This window comes from Chrysochloris asiatica, unplaced genomic scaffold (assembly GCF_000296735.1).
Source record: "Chrysochloris asiatica unplaced genomic scaffold, ChrAsi1.0 scaffold00037, whole genome shotgun sequence".
Classification (NCBI taxonomy): domain Eukaryota; kingdom Metazoa; phylum Chordata; class Mammalia; order Afrosoricida; family Chrysochloridae; genus Chrysochloris; species Chrysochloris asiatica.
In genome coordinates this window covers 21,994,971-22,013,929 of record NW_006408555.1, presented here as the reverse complement: position 1 = coordinate 22,013,929, position 18,959 = coordinate 21,994,971, and the positions used below count along the sequence as shown (strand labels likewise).

The 18,959-nt window shown below is 39.0% G+C and overlaps 1 protein-coding gene across 1 annotated transcript in view; it reads left to right on the top strand.

The window, feature by feature from the left end:
• Window positions 1–18,959, top strand: part of TANGO6 (transport and golgi organization 6 homolog (Drosophila)) — a 242,816-nt gene that overhangs the window by 62,069 nt on the left and 161,788 nt on the right. The window contains exons 8-11 of the mRNA XM_006860217.1: window positions 866–978; window positions 3,020–3,196; window positions 6,629–6,761; window positions 8,798–8,986. Of these exons, the coding sequence (XP_006860279.1) occupies window positions 866–978; window positions 3,020–3,196; window positions 6,629–6,761; window positions 8,798–8,986 (612 nt within the window). The remainder of the gene's footprint in view (window positions 1–865; window positions 979–3,019; window positions 3,197–6,628; window positions 6,762–8,797; window positions 8,987–18,959) is intronic.

Below are 18,959 nucleotides of genomic sequence, written 5' to 3'. Positions count from 1 at the left end.
GGACCATCAACTGAGAAGAGCCAAGAGTGGAACCCTACCCAGAGAAGCAGAGATGCCTGAGATAGAGACAGAGACGATGATGTGGAGTGATGAAGCTGCTGGGGACTTTGGATCCAGAGAGGGAAAGGGACTATGGGCCGAAGACTGGGGGGCAGGGGGCGGGAAGTGTAGGGGGCGGGTTTCTAGGATATACCCTTTGGTTGGTTGATGATGCATGGAAGGGATTGGAACCATGGCAATGAAATGATACACGATGGAATGAATGTAAAACTAAAGTTCTCGAATAATTCACAATAAAACATTAAAAAATATATATGCATCCTCACATGCATAACCCTGTAAATCTAGCTGCACAGTGTAATTTCTGTGAACATTTATTGGATTGAAGAGCTAGGACATGCCCATGTGGTAGTTACATCATAAGACAGACAAATCTAGAGCAAGCTATATTTTTGTTTTTTATAATTAATTTTGTTATAATTTTTTTAATTTGGTGGCAATTTTGTTTGTTCATAGTAGGTGGTCCTTCAGCAGTAGGACAGTTGTTGTATACATAAAAGGCAGATGATGAGACTGAGAGGTAGTAAAAAGTAGGAAAGGAAGAGGTCAGAAAGTAAACTAATTTACTCATGTAATCCAGCAGTTCTTTAGGCAGCATGCATGGGAGGGTGCTGCTCCACTTCATGTTCTCTTTTGTTTCAGCCTGTCTGACAATCTCAAATGGTTTCATTGCTATATCAGAGCAAAGCCTTAGACCTAACATTGTTCATTTAGATAAGACGCTAAACCTGCTAAGTGTCTGATGTCTGATTCCCATTCCTTGGCCTTGCATTCATGGTACTTCTCACCATTTCCTTTTCCCTAGGTGTTTGTGATTGGGAATGAACCTTTAACAGTTTTGGTGGATTCTCTACTTCCAGTCCTGGGAGTGCTCTTTTCTCTCTATTGTTTTACCAAGCAGAGTGTGTCTCATATAAGGTAAATGACCAAGACAATCTTATTTATTTGTAAATAGTGAAGGCGTAGCATGTTGTTCTGGGTTTGAATATAAGACTTAAACCATTTGCCATTGTTACATTTGGGGATTCTTGTTTTCTGCTCATCTGGAAAGCAAAGGGAATTTGATAAAATACAAAGGAGTAAATACAGTTTTTAGAATGGCTTGCCTCAGCCTCTGTCCTAGACACCAGAAATAAAATCTCTGTTTACATGTATAAACATGCCACTGTTTGATCAGCGAGAAATACTGGATTTACGTGTCTAAGAAGAAGGAAATAGGTGATGGATCATAATACTTGTGGGGAGTTAGAAACCAGTGTGGGAAATCAGGGTCTGAATGGAGCACCCTCTGTAATTTAGACATGGATTTGGTGTTAGTGATGCAGAGTGTGTGGAAAGAAGGGAGTTCTTAGTCACCCAGAAAATACTGGATTGGGAACCACAAAATCTGTAGTTTGAGCTCACCAGCTGCCCCACAGGAGAAAGATGAGACTTTTTCTGCTCCTGCAAGGATTTACAACCTCAGAAACCCTATACAAGATCGCTATGAGCTGGAACCAACCTGACGGCACTTAACAGTAACAACATTTTGTTTAGTTCTATGTTCTCAGCCAAGGAGCTTTAGTAGTGGTTATAAGTTGGGCTGCTAGTCTCACAGACAGTAGTTTGAAACTACCAATAGTTCCGTGGAAGAAAGATGAGGCTTTCTTCCATAAAAATTTACAGCCTTGGAAACACTATTCAGGATCGCTATAAGTTGGAAGCGACACTATAGCACATAACCACCACCACCAAGGGTTGTATGGAGTCCTGGTGTGGTGGTGTCAGTTAATGAACTGGACTGCAAAGTCAGTTTGAACCATGAGATCAGCCGTTCAAACTTATCAACCACTCCTCAGAAGCCCTATACAAGGTCTTTATGAATTGTTACCGTTCCATGGCACATCACAACTACCATATTCTCAGCTACTTATATTGTTCCTCCCACTTGGTAAAGTTTATGTCCTTTCTAAAGTCCTATAGAATTTTGATTTCTTTGGTGCTTGGAAACTATCAGATGCAATTTGAGGTACAGTAATATCACCTTTGGAGGGTTATTATGAAGACTGAAATGTTTTACTTACATATGTTACTGTTAAGTGCCATGGAGCCAGTTCTGGTTCATAGATCCTACATAGGGTTTCCGAGGAGCAGCTGGTAGGTTTGCACAGCTGACCTTGTGGTTAAGAATAATAGTACATGGTGAATGCTTATTAGCAGTCCCTGGTAAATGGTAAGCTCAGTAAATGGTATCTCTCATCATTACCCTTTTGAATTGGTGAAAGAAAATACTCGGGCTTGCATATTACCCAGCACTTACATCCTGCCTTTGCCCCTCTAACTTTTTGGTCAGCATAGCCACAAGGGAAGTAAAAACAGATAATGCAGTGGAAGATGGACACTAAGTATATGCATGTAGCTTCCGAGAACTGCCCATGAAGTAACTCTTAAGAGTTTTGGAAACAAAGTCCTCATAGCACTATCATGTCCTCAGCAGAGACAGAAGGAAGAAGCAAAGGCTTACTCTATTCTGTTCCTCTGTTACTTGACTGGTACAGATTACAGGATAAGAAGTCAGCAATATTTTGTTGATACATTGTTTTCTGTTCACTAGCTATTGGTCTCACAGGTAATCCATGATTTTATCTAAGTTTTGGATCATCGTACTTGATTCAAAGGCCAGAGAACACATTTAAGCGCTGAAATGACCATAAAATAAAATAAACAATCATGTGGGGCTCATGTGACATATCAGGGTTACCTCTAGAGTGAAGGATTAGTCATTTACTTGTGAAATTTCAGGATATTTGCATTATGACTCTCATATAAAGCCACTTTCCACTCATGCATGTCAGTCTGGTTAAGTGTTAAGCCAGCATTTAGAATATAATGAAGCCGAGTCTTTCTTTCCTTCTTTATATTAGCTAGTAAGATGTGTAGAGTAAGATGACAGGCTCATTCATAACTTTTTTTCTGCCAGGTCACTTTGCCAAGAGATCTTATTGTGGATTCTGGAGAAGTTGGAAAGGAAGAAGGCAGTTGCCAGCCTGAAAGGATTTGCAGGGTTGGACAAATCTGTGCCCTCTCTCCATTCTCTGTGTCAGTTTAGAGTTGCCAGTCAAGGTGGCATTATGATTCTCATCCAAGAGACCATTTGGTGAGTCCACCCACCTCTACTACTTCACATCAGATTGAATTCTACCCAAAGGCCATTCTGTGACTTACCCACTAAGGGGCGCTGATAGAAAGGAAGCCAGAAATTCTTTGCATGCAATGTGAGCCTTAAGCAGTGCCTCCAGGATTTTTCCTGGGTTCTAGCACATGGGGTTGCTATAAGTCGAAAATCAATTCGACAACACCTAACAACAACATCAAGCTAACAGTATGTGCAGTTTACCAGGGCCTCAGCTCCAGTCACCACAAGCCCCTGTACTTTACCAGTGAATCAGAGTTAAGTCTAATAACGTATCATGTTGCCCTTCAAGACCAGAATAAGCCTATTCTTTTCTGACAATAGAGATGGTATATGTGTTCAGAGTCAAACTTATTCCTAAAGCAAATTATCTAATAGCTATCTTTTATGGCAATTTGTGATGGAGTTTTGTTTCTTCTAGGGAATATTTAGCTGAAAGAATTGACTATTATCCATTTTTAAATCCTCATTTACCTAATATTTGGTACATATAAGATGTTAACAAATGTTAATTTGGTGTATGAATTTATGTTTCTGATATCTTGTGAGTATGTATTTCAATTTATTTTGATTCTCTAGGTGATATATGTTGTTGTTGTTGTTGTTGTTGTTAAGGATTGTCGAGTCATTTCTGACCCATAGTGACCTTATGTAGGGTTTCCAAAGAGCAACTTGTGAGTTTGAACTACCGACCTTATAGATCAAACGGCTTTACAGTCTGGTGCATTAACCCACAGCGCCACACCAGGACTCCTAGAGGACATTATTAACTCAGAATTTCATTTCCTATTGATTAGGGTCCATACCATATTTAATTAGTAGCAGCTGCCCTATTTGGATGCCCTATCACATTCAAAGTGTTGCTGTTTCTTGAGGTGTTTGAATTTACTTTTATATTCATGGTTAACTTGGCACAGTTTACAAACACTCTTTTAATATGAAGGATTTCAGGTAAGTAGAAAAACACATAGTTTGCAAACAGAATTATCAATACAAATCCAAGTTAGTAATTTGCTGATAGTTGCTGAGCATTATCAGTAGGTTTTATGGTTACAGAATTTGACCTTGAACATATCCCTCCTAAATTCAGGATCATCTCTAGAACAGATTTGATGCATTAGACACCAGTGGCCAAAGACCAGAAGAATTGTGGGATGACATCAAGAACAACATACAGAAAGAAAGTAAAAGGTCATTAAGAAGACAAGAAAGAAGAAAAACATACAAAAATCAGTTGGATTCCTCTATACCAAAAACGACAGCATTGAAAAGGACATTAGGAAAGCAATACTATTTACAATAGCCACCCAAAGGGTGAAATATCTAGGAATAAATGTAACCAGAGAAACAAAGAACTTATACAAAGAAAACTACCAAACACTACTACAAGAACCAAAAGACACCTACAAAAATGGAAGAATATACCATGCTCCTGGATAGGAAGACATTGTGAAAATGTCAATACTGCCAAAAGCAATTTACACATATAATGCAATCACAATCCAGATTCCAGCATCTTCAAAGAGGTGGAAAAACAATTACAAACTATATATGGAAAGGAAAGAGACCCAGGATAAGCAAAGTACTGCTTAAGAAGAAGAATACTCCCCTACTTCAAAATTTACTACATGGCTACAGTGGTCAAAACAGCTTGTGACAGTCGCGATTAGTCATGATAACAGTTATTCACTATTGAATCTTACGAATCTTAATCCCCATCTCCTTTCACCAGACCCATCTAGACAAGATGATAACTATTCAGTGGGGACTCTTCTTTTCCCCCCACACTCTTAACTAAGCTCCTTCTTGAAACCTTGTAAGCCAGTCACCTCGTACCTTTATAGCACCCCTATTTTATGTAGCCAATGTCTAAGTTGCTCATCCCTATCAGCCCTGTGTACTGAGAGAATAGGCTTGATCCTTGATGTGAAGACTCTTTCCCTCTCAGTTGGTATTTTGAGCTACTACATCCATAAGTAAAGGTCAAGTTCATCAAATTGTAGCAATTTACACTTGCTTCCTGTATCAGATTTCTTTATCTTCCTATAGTCAAGTTCTGATCATCAAACCATCTAAGCTATGACAAGTGGGAACTATCTGTAAGTTTGGGTGTGCTTTTGCTCCTCCCCACACCTCATATCACCTGGACACTTCACTCTCAGCTTTAAGCCCCTATGGCTAGGTCAGTGTCCATGTGCTCAGGAGTTCCCAAGTCTCCCCAAACTTTGGACCAACCAGCAGCCCTTCCTCTTCTTCATCGAGTCTGTTTAAAAGTATTTGAATACAGTGCTTCATTTTTATTTAAACAAACACGATGGTTCACAGAAGCTTATAATTGATGTTTATCTATTTCCACTTTTCTTCTAATATAGAGTAGCAATTTATGGAGAAGGAAACATGACTAATTTAAAGGACTCTAGAAGATTCTGGGTTAATATAGCAAGTAATCCAAAGCATAGTTTATAAGTTATTAGTTCTATTAGAGGATTATGAAGGCCATGTTATTAGTGAACTGGCAAATTGGAACATATCAATGAGTTCGCCTGCCAAATTAACTTTAATTTTTTAATGACATGAGGCAACGTCTGTCAGTTTATCCTCAATTTATTCTGAAAAAAATTTTCATTCTCTTTTTGCTCACAGAAGTAACATGTTCTCTGTATAAAACAAAAAATCATAAAGCACAATTTAACCACTGTTCTCTTCATTGTTTATATTCGTTTAGTGTTTGTTTTTCAGTGTGTCTTCTGTTTATTGGATTTATAATATTGAGTACCAATTTCTTTGCTTATCAGATGAATTAAATCTAAATGCCTTAGTACCTTATGAGAAGTTTTGTGGAACTTTTAACAGAAATAGCAGTTTTCAGTAATTTAGCCAAAATTTATTGGCACACTATTTTATGAAACTTTATATACTTTCTTAACTAATTGGCTCATATTACATGAGATTGACTTCATCTCTTACTTTGATGATCTGATCTGTTTCCACTGTCCATAATCCTTCAGTGGCTCATTAAAAAAAAAAAAATCCTAGTTCCTTTGTGTGACATGCAGGACCCTCCATGATCTTTCCTCGTTTTGCACCCTTCTCTTTTTCTCTTCTTCTTAAAGAACTAGATTATCTGCATACAACGTTAATTCTCCTTGCTACTGTGACTTGTTCAGCAATCTATCTTAAAAGCCACTTTCTTCATGAGCTTTTTCCTATCTGAGCATGCATGCTACCATGTAGATCTTTAGCCTAGATCCTGGAGAAATAGGAAAATATTTAAAAAAATTTTTAAGATCTTCATAATGATTTATATATGGAAATAATATGGGAGTTCAGAAAATGATCTTTAAAAATAAAATCTCTGGGTAACACTGCCAAGATACATCTTCCCCTGTCTTGCAGTGAGGAAGATGAGGATGAAGCCCTGTACCAGAAGGTGTCCTCAGAGCAATGTCAAGTGGAACATCTCAGCGACTTGCTGTCCCATTGTCAGGAATGTGGTTTGGCAGGAGACTTCTTCATCTTCTGCCTGAAGGTAAGAAATATATAAAGCTCATGGTCAATGGTATTCGTGGGTCATTCTAGAGATCCTTTGAATTTTTAAGATGTTCATAGTTTTAGAATCTAAACTTTAAGTCCTAAGTAGGGAAAATAATCAGAGGACATGAGGTAAATGTGTTTAATAATCACTTTGAGTGGATTGGTTAAAGAAGTCACTTACCTTTAGTAGTGCACATATATGATCTACCTACTTGCAGGGTAACCTGCGGTGAAATTTTAGTTATGAACAAAGCAGAAATATAGTCTAGGGAAGGGTTAATCTTTGTTCTTTGTTGACAGTAAGAACTCTTTTGAAGTTAATAGAGGGTTTTAAGGCTATGGAGTAATCCCTTATCCTCTCTGACTCTTGTTTGGTCAGGTATTTGGCGAGAAGATTTAGAAGTTCTGCCTCTCTCATTTCATTTTGTTGCCACTTGAAACCTTTTCCGGGTTTGTTTCATAAGTGCTAGTTAGTGGCTGTGCTTCCCTTTGCCCTAATCTCTGATAGTAACTTGCACCCCATGATGTTACTCCTTATTTTCACTCCCTGACATCATATGCCAGGTGAGCTTTGATTCCTGTCTCCCAGCTCTGCCTTTTCTGCTATTAATTCTACATAAAATGGGTACTCTAGGAGAATGTGTGTAAGGTTTAAGGTGTGGGGGTGGAAGAATGCAAGGAAGGAATCAGGGCTCCAGGGGGCAATATTTTGATGCTTTTTGACCTTCCATATTCACATCCATCTCCAGGTCCAGTCACTTATTCTAAGTAGCATTCTGTGGAGATGTGCTCATAATTGCATACCTTTTAAAACTAATTATTTTAAAAACAAAGAAAGAAAATTAAAGGGCTTTGCTCTAAATTAGGTTTTCTTAGCCGCAGCACTGTTGACATTTTCGGTCATATAGTGGAGGGTTGTCCTGAGCATTGTAGGATATTTAGCAGCAATCCTAGCCTCTACCCATTAGAAGCAAGTTATTGTTTTTAAGCACCTCTGAGTTGGTTCTGATTCTTACTGACCCTGTGTATGGTTTCCAAGGCTGTACATCTTTGTGGGAGTAGAAAACCTCATCTTTCTCCTGTGGAGTGGCTGGTGGGTTTGAACCATGAACCTTGTGATTTGTAGTCCAATACTTATTGCACAGAGCTTCTGTTTCCCCCAGATGCAAGTGTGATTGTTATAAGTGCTGTTGAGTTGCTTCCAACTCATAGCGACCCTGTATATAGTTTCCTCAGAGCAGCAGATGGGTTAAAATGCCATCTTGAGGTTCAGACCAACCTTGCGGGCCATTGCTTATCCTTCAGCACCACACCAGGACTCCCAGATGCAAGTTGTTGTTGTTCAGTGCCATCAAGTTGGTTCCGACCCATAGTGACCCTGTATAGGGTTTCTCAGGAGCAGCTGGTGAGCTTAAACCGCCAACCCTGAGGTTCAAATTGACTTTGCAGGCCAGCGCTTAACCCACAGCACCACACCAGGACTGCCCAGATCTAAGTATCACCCCCCCCAATTATGACAACCAGAAATGTTCCCAGACATTGCCAAATGTCCCCCAAGAAACAGAATTGCCCAAGAAGAGTTGAGAGTGATGGCTCTAAACTATCAGTTGATTTGATAAAAACATTTCATTGATAAAGAATTTAAGGTTTTCCGTTTTTCAAGGAAATTCACACTGTGGTAGGTGAAAAGCCTGCAAGCCACAGTAATGAATTAATTATTAGTAGAAATTGAGTTATTATTCTACAAATTACCTTTTCCATTCAGCACTATTTCTGAGATCTATCCATATGGACAGTCAGAGAGACTAGTTCATTTATTTTAATTGCTGTACTACAACAAATACACTACAAGTTATCTATTTTCTTATTGCTGGACATTTACATTTTTCTGATTTCTGGCTATTATAAATAAAAATAATACAAAGAACACAGACTAATTCTTTATTTCAAAAAGAGTCGTCTAGCTGAGTTTATGAAGCCCCTAGTTCTACAGGCTCTTTCTTCACTTTTTCTCTTCCCTCATACTTGTAGGAGTTAACTCAGGTAGCCATGGAGAATGAAACAGAGGTAAAGAGTCAGCCTTTCTCCAGCAAAAGCCTCTTGGAATTCGAGCAGCACCACAGTCTTGTGGAAGGCCAGGAGCGGAAGCTACTGATCCTGCAACTGATAACAGTTTTGTGCGAGAGAATGTCGGAACAGATCTTCACAAACATCACTCAGGTCAGTGGCAGCCACATTTTGGAACCCAGCCTAGTGATATTTGTCTGTTTTTGTTTCTTTGCATTTTTTTCAAGAGGCGTGTTTGTGTGTGTTTTTAAAATGTTGCCCAGAGTGTGCTGCATCATTGTTACCAGAACTATCATAGGTCCCAGGAATCAGCATGTTTAACAAACTCATGAGCTGATTCTCATGCACATTAACATTGCAGAACTGCAACAGCATTAAATCACAGTGGTTTCAACTTTTGATGGAAGTAAAATTGGCTAGAATTGTCTTCAAAATAGAGCCCTGCATCCTATTATCAGAAATGCTGATGCAATACATCTGCATTAGAGCTCCATGGAGGAGTCTAATATGCATTGAAAGTTAGGAATGATTAGTAACTCTAATTTGGAAAAATAAAATTACTAATGATAATTTTATCTTGAATTTTATAGATCCTCTAACTTATAGCTAATCTCCACAACATTCTGTGACATTTCAAGATTTCAAAAAATGCTTTCAGGGTAGTATAATTAAATGAAATAGGGCCTGGATGTGATTGCCTCAGACATTATTTTTAATAGATTATTGGTTTTTAAAATAGGAAATACAAGTAACAAAGCAGAGGCAGTGCAGGTGGCATATTTTTCACCAGAATATAGTTGTTGTTTGGTTGGTGAATAGTCAGCTGTAAGATGGTATGATTGTCACGCTTAAATCTGATTCTTTAGCTCTTTTGTATCATACTCATTGTCATCTGCCTTCGGGTGTTGCTAAGCAGCATTTCACTATAACTCCTGCTGAGAAAATTTGCAGCTGCCTGTCAGCCCTGACTTATCTTGACTATATAATGAGAATTATAGTCATGATTTTGTTCCTAGCCTCTCATTCCTTCAGTTCACTCACCCCATGTTACTCAGTCTGGTGATTTGTTTCTACTGTGTTTATATCAGTTCCCTGGAGACTTTTCCACCCAGACCTTATGTCTTCGTCTCAGGATGCCAGTAGGAAAGGGAAATGGTCTAAAAGCTGATATGACTTGAGCTTTTGCACTTATATTCTTTTACTCCCAATTAAGGCACAATGGTGTCAGCCAGCTTCAAAAGTGATTCGTCCACTGAGTTATTCTTCAACAAAGGTTAAAATGTATCAAGAATGTAAACAAATAATAAATTACATTTAGTTGTATTATTTCTAGTGATGATATGAATATGGTATTTTGAAACACCCATACACATATGGACAAGTGAACTTGCTAATAAGGATCCCTGGTGATACAACGATTAAGTGCTCAGCTGCTGACTGAAAGGTTGACAGATCCCACCTAGTGACTCTGTGGGTGATACCCTTGTAATACCCTCTTGTGAAACTTACCACCTAGAGAACCCTCTGGAACACTTTTACTCTGTCACAGGGTTTTTTGTGAGTTGAAAATTAATAACAAAATCTTGCTAAAGTCATCAGGAATAAAGATTTTCAACGTAAGAAAAAACTATAAATATAATACCAAAGAACTTGGGTAAAACACCTATACCATTTAATGTCATTTGGAAGTATGGGTAGGAACTTACGATTTAATTTTTCTTATTTTAAAAACCCTAGCTCCATTTACTGCCAGTGCCTAGAAGCAATAAAAACTTATTAGCAATAAGCATTCTTAGTGTCCAGATTATAGTCTAAATACAGTTCCTATTAAAGGACACAAAGCTATTTGAAGTAATGATTGATTTGAGGTCTGGAGCAGTAATTGTATACCATAAGCCTTGGAGCATCCTGTGCCTGAAAGCAAAGAAGCTATCTGAAATTAATGGTGTCATGTCAGTAGGAATCAAGAGCCAACATGAAGGCGCTCCCATTGACCAAAGACAGAACAATTTGAGCATTCAAAAAATATTGTGTATAGTGGATTGGAACACATCAAAGATACTAAAACCTGAATTAAGACAGTAGCAACAAAAAAGTCCTCAAAGTTCATATTTGGGCGTTGCTAGGGCATCAACTCATTATTTTGTAAATACAGGGAAAGCTTTCCTGTAGGAATTGTATGTCAAGGTAACCAAATAGTTAATGAAGGAACCTTTTTCTTTATATAAGAACCACAGCTAAAAAACACAGAAAGAAAACTAGAAAATTATATCTTGCAATCCCTAATGAAATAATGGATCTACGCAACAATCGTCAATGTCCATTAAAAGCATTAGATGGACTATTGTTTTGATGAACTTTAGTCTAAAAATCAAAACCAACTGATCGATTTTTTCCCTCTTTTTCTTATGAAAATTTTAGACAGACAGAAAACTTGAAATAATTTTATAGTAGAGAACTAGAATCTATTAACGTTTTAAACTTGCTTTCTTTATCACATATCTGTTCATTATTCCATCTTTCTCTTCATCTTATTCTTGATGCCTTTCAGTGGTAATGCAGATGACAGTATGTTGTTGTTAAGTATCAAGTTGGTTCCAACTCACAAGAGCCCGGTATAGGGTTACCAAGGAGTGACTGGTGGGCTTCAACTGCCAACCTTATGGTTACTAGTCCAGTGTAGTATACAAATATGTCAGCCCCCAAAAGTATTTCAGCATGAACTGATTGATGTTCACAGTCATTCATCATAGTGTGGATAACAGACATTGTGCGACTCCTGACATATACAATAGGAAGTATGCTGCACCACCTCAGAAGGATTCTTACCAAAAAACAAAATAAAAATATTCTTTGAACCTGAATCTTATCAAGGACATTCAGGTGATAGAGAAACAAGTTAAATGGTACCATGAGGAAGCAATCAGCGGAGTCCAGAATGTGGGAAATCCTGAAATGAGTATGGCCCAGATTCTTCATCAAATAGATAGCATAAAACAGGGGCAACAGTGCTATTGTAGCTTAAAAGAGACTTAAGAGACACACCAGTGAAATAATGTATGGATCCTCATTTAAATAAACCAATTGTAAAAAAACATTTTGCAATTGTCAAGGAAAATTGAACATGTGACTAGGTATTAGAAGGTATTAAGGAATTCTTATTGGGTAGTTATGTAAAAAATTTTTTAAAAACTACTTATTGTTAGAAATGTATATTGAAATATTTATGGATAAAAACCATCTTAATAAAGTGTATTGGAAGATGGCATACTAGTTAAGAAATCAAATGACTTATTGCTCTGGTGTGCAAATCTGCTGCAAAAGACCTCCTTAAAGCAAAGCTAGTCACTTTGAGAACTAAGGTGCACCTGACCCAAGCTATAGTATTTTCAGTCACTTCATATGCATTTGAAAGCTGAACACTGAAGAAGAACTGATGCATTTGAGTTATGGTGTTGGTGAAGAATATTGAATGTACTGTGGACTGCCAGTAGAACTAACAAATCTGTGTTGGAAGAAGTAAAGCCAGAAAGATCCTTAGAAGCCAGGATGGCAAGACCTCATTTCACAGATTTTGGACATGATGTCAGAAGGGACCAGTCCCTGGAGAAGGACATTGCATTTAGTAAAATAGAGGGTGAGTGAAAGAGAGGAAGATGCACTGACACAGTGATTACATCCATGGGCTCAAACATAGGAATGATTGTGAGGATGACACAAGGCTGGTCAATGTCTCATTCTGTTATGCATATGATTGCTGAGTAGGAACCGACTGGACAGGACCTAACAACAATAGTAGAATATTAGTATGAATTAGTGCAAAGCGATGAAGTTTACAGTGGTATCACGCCCTGCACCTACACCTCACTTCTTTCATCCCACAGCTATGGATTATGAGCCTATTATGTGCCGCATAGTATTCTAGGTACCAAGGATGTAACAGCAAAGAAAAGAGACGCATATCTCTACTCTCGTGGATGTTACATTCACATAACTGAAAGCAAAGAAGCTATCTAACATCAATGGGGTCATGTTAGGCTGTTAGATTGTGACAAGTGCTAGGATAAATTGAGTGTGGTAAATATGTGGCCATGGAGAGCTTCACTGAGAAAGTGACATTTGAAGAAAGAATTGAAGGAAAGGGGGTAGGAAGCCATTGAAATACCTAGAGGAGAGTGGTCCAGGTAGAGGGAGCATGCTGGGAATGTGGAGGCATCAGCAAGGAGACCAGTGTAAATGGAGTGTAGTGAGCAAGACTTGCTTTGTTCTGCTCTTTCACAATACTGCCAGCCTGTGCACCTCTATAATCACATCACCATAAATGACAGAGCAGAGATAGTCCATTTTTTCCCTCAAATGTTAGATGTCTACAAAACATGTGTTCATTTTGGGGCTTTTTTAAATTTAATAACCCAGAAACATATTTGATGAGGAGGTTTCAAAAAGCTTGTGGAAATATTCTACTCATTATCTTGTCATTCTATTCTTCCACAAACTTTTTGAAGCCCCCTCATAATGTAAAAAGTAGGAACTTCTGATTAAAGGTAGAGTTTGAGCACATGAACTTTTCTGTTTTTTCCAGAAACTACAAGGACCAACAGAATAGGAGAAGGGAGATAGTAAATAAAGGAAAGTAACAAGATACGGAAACTAGAAAACTTTAAAAAGCATTTGAGTTTAGAGCATAAAACAGATGGACTCAGTAGACTCTTGATTCTTTCCTCAACTTTGCACAACCACATCCCCTCTCCAGCAAAAGACTGGAAGTTTATTCTGTTGTTGTTTTTTAAGTTTTTATTGTGAGTTCAGTGAAAGTTTACAGGGCAGATCATCAGTTTTACATTCAACAAATCATACACCTTGTTTCATTACAATGATGATAATCCCCTCCATATACTATCAGTTAAGAGTATTTCTCTCTATTCATTTTAGCTCTTTTTTAAAAAAACACTCAGGCATATATAATAATTTATACCACCAAAGGGCACATTTTGCAAGTCTGCCTCCTGGCCACCAGCTCTCAGTCCCTTTCTTCCCATGAGTCTAGAGTCCCCAGCTGCTTCCTCTCTTCATGTCCCTATATCTGCCTCCATCTCTGGTGTTGTGGAGGTTTATTCTTGAGAGAGGTTGAATCCAAGGGATTCTGAGCTTGAGTGAGAGAAGAAAACTCAGCAGGTTTAAATTGAAGTCTGTGTGTTCAACAGTGAAACCGCTAACCCTCTTTCACAGTTGCCATAATGTTGGCAGCAGGTTTATTCATTTTATTAATCTCCATAGGATTATTTTAAGTATTATTAATTAAGGATTCAGGAATAACTGTATTATGTTTAGAATGGTGTCTAGTAATAGCAAATCTTACTATTATTGTTAAACAGTGAAATAATTAAAAATGGTTCCCTCTGTAGAACCAGAATCAGAAGTGGATTAATCGAGTAGGACATTGCTATTTGTTATTAAATGCATTCAAGAATATTGTGCTCTTTAAATTATGTACCTTGACAAAAATTTTTAAGTAAAAAGTAAAAGCTTCTGCTCCCTCTCTACAACATACATAAATTCCAGAACTGGCTTCCATTACATACCTCTCCAAGTGGCTGGTAGCCCTACCAAGATCACAGGAAATGAGTGAGGGGGAGGAGCTGTTGTCCAAGTGAGATAGAGTTAAGGTGCTTCTGTTGTTACAAGAAGAAAGTGTGGGACAAAGTTCCCACCTAAGTCTCCACCTTGAACTTGTATGCAGTGAGTGTCCGAGCCAAGCAAGGCTGATGTGGTTGATCACTGATGTGCAGCTTGCCATATTGGTCAACATGCTGGGCATGTAATTTTCTGCTTGTCGTTTTCAATCACTACATGGCCGTCAACAATCCCAGGAGGCAGGAAAGAGAGTGGCACTTTCTCTGCCCCATGGTTCCAGGATTTATGGAGTCCTGGTGTGGCACTGTGGGTTAATGCGCTGGACTGCAAAGTCAGTGTGACCCGCAAGCTTGGCTGTTCAAGTTGACTCCTTGGAAAGCCTTATATAGGGTCACTATGGGTTGGAACCAACTCGACGGCATTTAGCAACAACAAAATATCTGTATCCTGGCATGGCACTGTAGGATAAGCACTGGACTGCTAACTGCAGAGTTGGCAGTTCAAACCGACCAGTTGCTCCCTTAAAAACAAACCCTATATAGGGTCACTGTGAGTTGGGACTGACTCGTCAGCACTTAATAACGATGTATATAAAATGTACTTTAATATGTGTGTTTGTATGTCTATAAAAAAAGGAGGGACTATTAACTGTCATGTGATGGTAATCTTTTATTGTCATTTATGATATAATTTTCCCCACATTGTCATGTATATTGTTGTTAAGTGCCACTGAGTTGGTTCTGACTCATAACATCCCTATATAGGGTTTCCGAGGAGTGGCTAGTGGGTTTGAACCACTGACTTTTCTGTTAGAAATCCAGTATTTATCGTACAGCACTACACCAGGACTCCTATGGATAAACAGTGGACTGCTAACTGAAAGTTTGGTGGTGTAAACCCACCAGCCACTCCTCAGATAAGCACTGGTGGACCACATGGTCAGTTTGAACCACAAAGTTGACAGTTCAAATCCACCAGCCATTCGTTGGAAATCCCATACAGGGTCACTATGAGTTAGAACAGACTAGATGGCATTTAACAAAAACAATATATGTGTGTGTTTATATATATACAGTGGTTATGTGCCATAGAGTTGGTTCTGACTCATAGTGACCCTGTACAGGGTTTCCATGGCTGTAAATCTTTACGGGAGCAGAAAGCCTCATCTTTCTCCCTTGGAACAGCTGGTAGTTTTGAACTGCTGGCCTTGAAGCTCACAGCCTAATTCATAACCACTACGCTACCAGAGCTCTTTATATATATGTACATACACATATAAGGAGTCCTAGTGTGCTACTGTAGGATAAGCACTGGCCAAACTTTGTCTTTCATAATTAAGACATATTGTCAGAATATGTCTGACAATATATAATATATTAATTATATAACCAGTCACTAGAGAAGGATATCATGCTGGGTAAGATGGAGGGTCAGAGAAAAAGATGAAGACCCCCAACGAGAAGGATCGGCCAGGTGGCATCATTGATGGACTCAAGTGTGGCAACGGTAGTGAGGTTGGCCCAGGATCGGACATTGTTTTGTTCTGCTGTGCATGAGGTCGCTATGAGTCAGTTCTGACTCGATAGCACCTGACAACAACAACATATATATATATGTTGTTGTTGTTGTTATATGCCGTGGAGTCGGTTCCGACTCATGGCGACCATGTACAGGGTTTCCGAGGCTGTAAATCTTTACGGGAGCAGACCACCTCATCTTTCTCCCGTGGAATCGCTGGTAGTTTCGAACTGCTGACCTTGCGGCTCACAGCCCGATTTGTAACCACTACGCTACCAGAGCTCCATATATATATATATATAAAATCATTAATGAAATACCTTTCCCCACCCTATCACATATATATATATTGGAGTCCTGGTGTAGCAACTAATAGAGACTTCTTATATGTGATAGGGTGGGGAAAGGTATTTCATTAATGATAATAAAAATTAACCATCACATCACAGTTAACAGCCCCTCTTTTTTTTTTTAACAGACTTACAAATATGCATAGTTTCTTTTCTTACCAAAAATGGGATCATATTACTTGTATTGAAACTTTTTTTTATTTTGTAGAGATGAACTTAGAAAAAGTCAGAAGGCTATATTGTTGTGTTTCATTAATTTAATAATACATGTGCTGAATAAAAAGCTTGATACAAATAAAGAATGCTTTAGAAAACTCTTTGGAGACAAAGTAAGTGGCCTAAGTTGGTAGATACAGCCATGTCTCCAGGAAACTCACAAGTGTCCTTAACTTCTTGTATTAATAAAGTCTTAGGGTTGATCTTCTGGTTCTGGCTGCTGCTGAGGCAGAGTCAGGTAGGACAGGCTCTGTGGGGGAGGGACTGAAAACCCGGAGAAGCTGTTCTCATGGAACAGAACCAGAGCTCTGGATCTAGCGTAGAGTGCAGGGCATCAGTTTCCCACACACACCAGTGGAAAAATCACAGTATAAAGGAAAATACTGCGATTTAGGAATTGCTCTAGGCACTTGACACCCTCTGTGGCCACCCCGCCCGGGTGAAGTTCAGAGGGCAGAGCTACAGCCAGACCAGCACAGGGAACCAGTGCTAAAAATGGTGCAGTGAGTTTTGTAAAAAAAGGTGCAGGGGGATTCTACACATTTTTTCCTCCTCTTCCCTGTCGCACCTTCTTTGCCCAGCCTGGACACCTTCAGGTGGGTGGGTGCACACCCAGAAAAGGGATCCAGCGTTGAGCCCATAGGTTTTCCCCGTGGCACAGAAAGAGCCTTATTGGACCTAAGGGCAAATTCTTTGGCAGCTGCTTATGACGTCAGCCTCTGGGTCACAGCCCTAAAATTAACTTGTGCTGGACCCTTTACTCCAGCATATCCAGCAAGAAAAAAGCAGGCCTGATGGACAAACCATATGAACAATCTGTAAAACCCCAACATAAAAGGACACAACTATCTCCAGAATTACGCTGTGCACACGGAAATACCTAACTGACCTTCAGAGACAAAAATAGTAGACAATATTTCGCCCATTAACTTCTCAACATCTATCTATGCACCTCTGTGGTGGTGACTAGAGGAGGTGCCTGAGTGAGCAGACACCCCAACCCATTTCTGGAGGCCTCTATGGTGCACACACACTGCCTGTGTAGCAAGGTGGCTGGACAGTAGGCCAGTTTTATTTTTGTTTCAAAGTGGTGGTTTTTGACCCAGCTTTTATATTGCTTCTGTTTTTGGTCTTTTTGATCACACACTTTTCCTGGAGGTGGGAGCTTGTTCTCCCTACGTTACCCAAGAAGAGACAGCAATAGTAGCCATATAACCAAGCTACAAGCATACCCCATAATATTCCACCATTGAGACAAGAGCCAGTAACAGCTGCTAAGCATTACATGCAGTAAGGAAAGTCTATCTCCTGATCATATCCACCAGCAGACACCCAGTAAGCTTAATAACACAGCAATAAACATCAGTTTAAGCCTTAAAAACTCATGTAACTACTGGAAATGACCAATAAAACACAACAAAAGGTCTCAAAACATGTCCAGAAACAGAAAAGAGTAACTGAAACAAAGGAGCTGGAGACAGACAAAAGCTTTCCAAAAGAGGAAAAGCAGGTTTTGGATTTGCCTGAGAAAGAATTCAGAAGAATGATATGGAAACAAATTCAAATGCTCCGAAAAGGGGTGGAGGAAAACAAGGAAGAAGTCAGGAAAGTACTACAAGAGCAATCAAACAAGATCAATACAGCATTGGAAACAATTCAAAACCTGAAAAAAGAGGTCTAGATGATTAATAATAAAATATCAGAAATGGATAATACACTGAAAGGGGAAAGAAGTAGAATTGAAGAGATGGAAGCCAGAACCAGCCAACAAACATAGAAGAAATGTTCACAATCACTAGCCATTAGAGAGATGCAAATCAAAACATCAATGAGATATCATCTCACACAAGCAATAACAGCAAAGATCAAAGAAATAGAGGACAATAAATGCTGGCAAGGATGCAGAGAGACTGGGACGCTCTTACATTGTTGGTGGGATTGCAAAATGGTCCAACCTCTCTGGAAAGCAATATGGTACTTCCTCAGAAGGTTGGAAATAGAAATACTTTATGATCCAGCAATTCCTCTTCTTGGTATTTACCCACAAGAAGTACAAGCCATAACACAATATATGCACATCAATGTTCATAGTAGCACTATTTATAACAGCAAAAAGATGAAGACAACCTAAGTGCCCATGAATTGAAGAACGGATAAATATTCCAATACACACAGTGGAATACCATGCTACCTTGAAGACCAACAAGGAAGCTGCAAGCCACCATATAACATGGATGAACCATGATGACGTTGTTGTTGTTAAGTGCCGTCGAGTAGGTTCCGACCCATTGCGTCCCTGTATAGGGGTTTCTGAGGAGTAGCTGGCAAGGACATTATGCTGAGTGAAATTAGCCACAAAAGGAGAAGTTCTGCATAGGACCATTATTGTAAGACTAAGAAAAAGAACC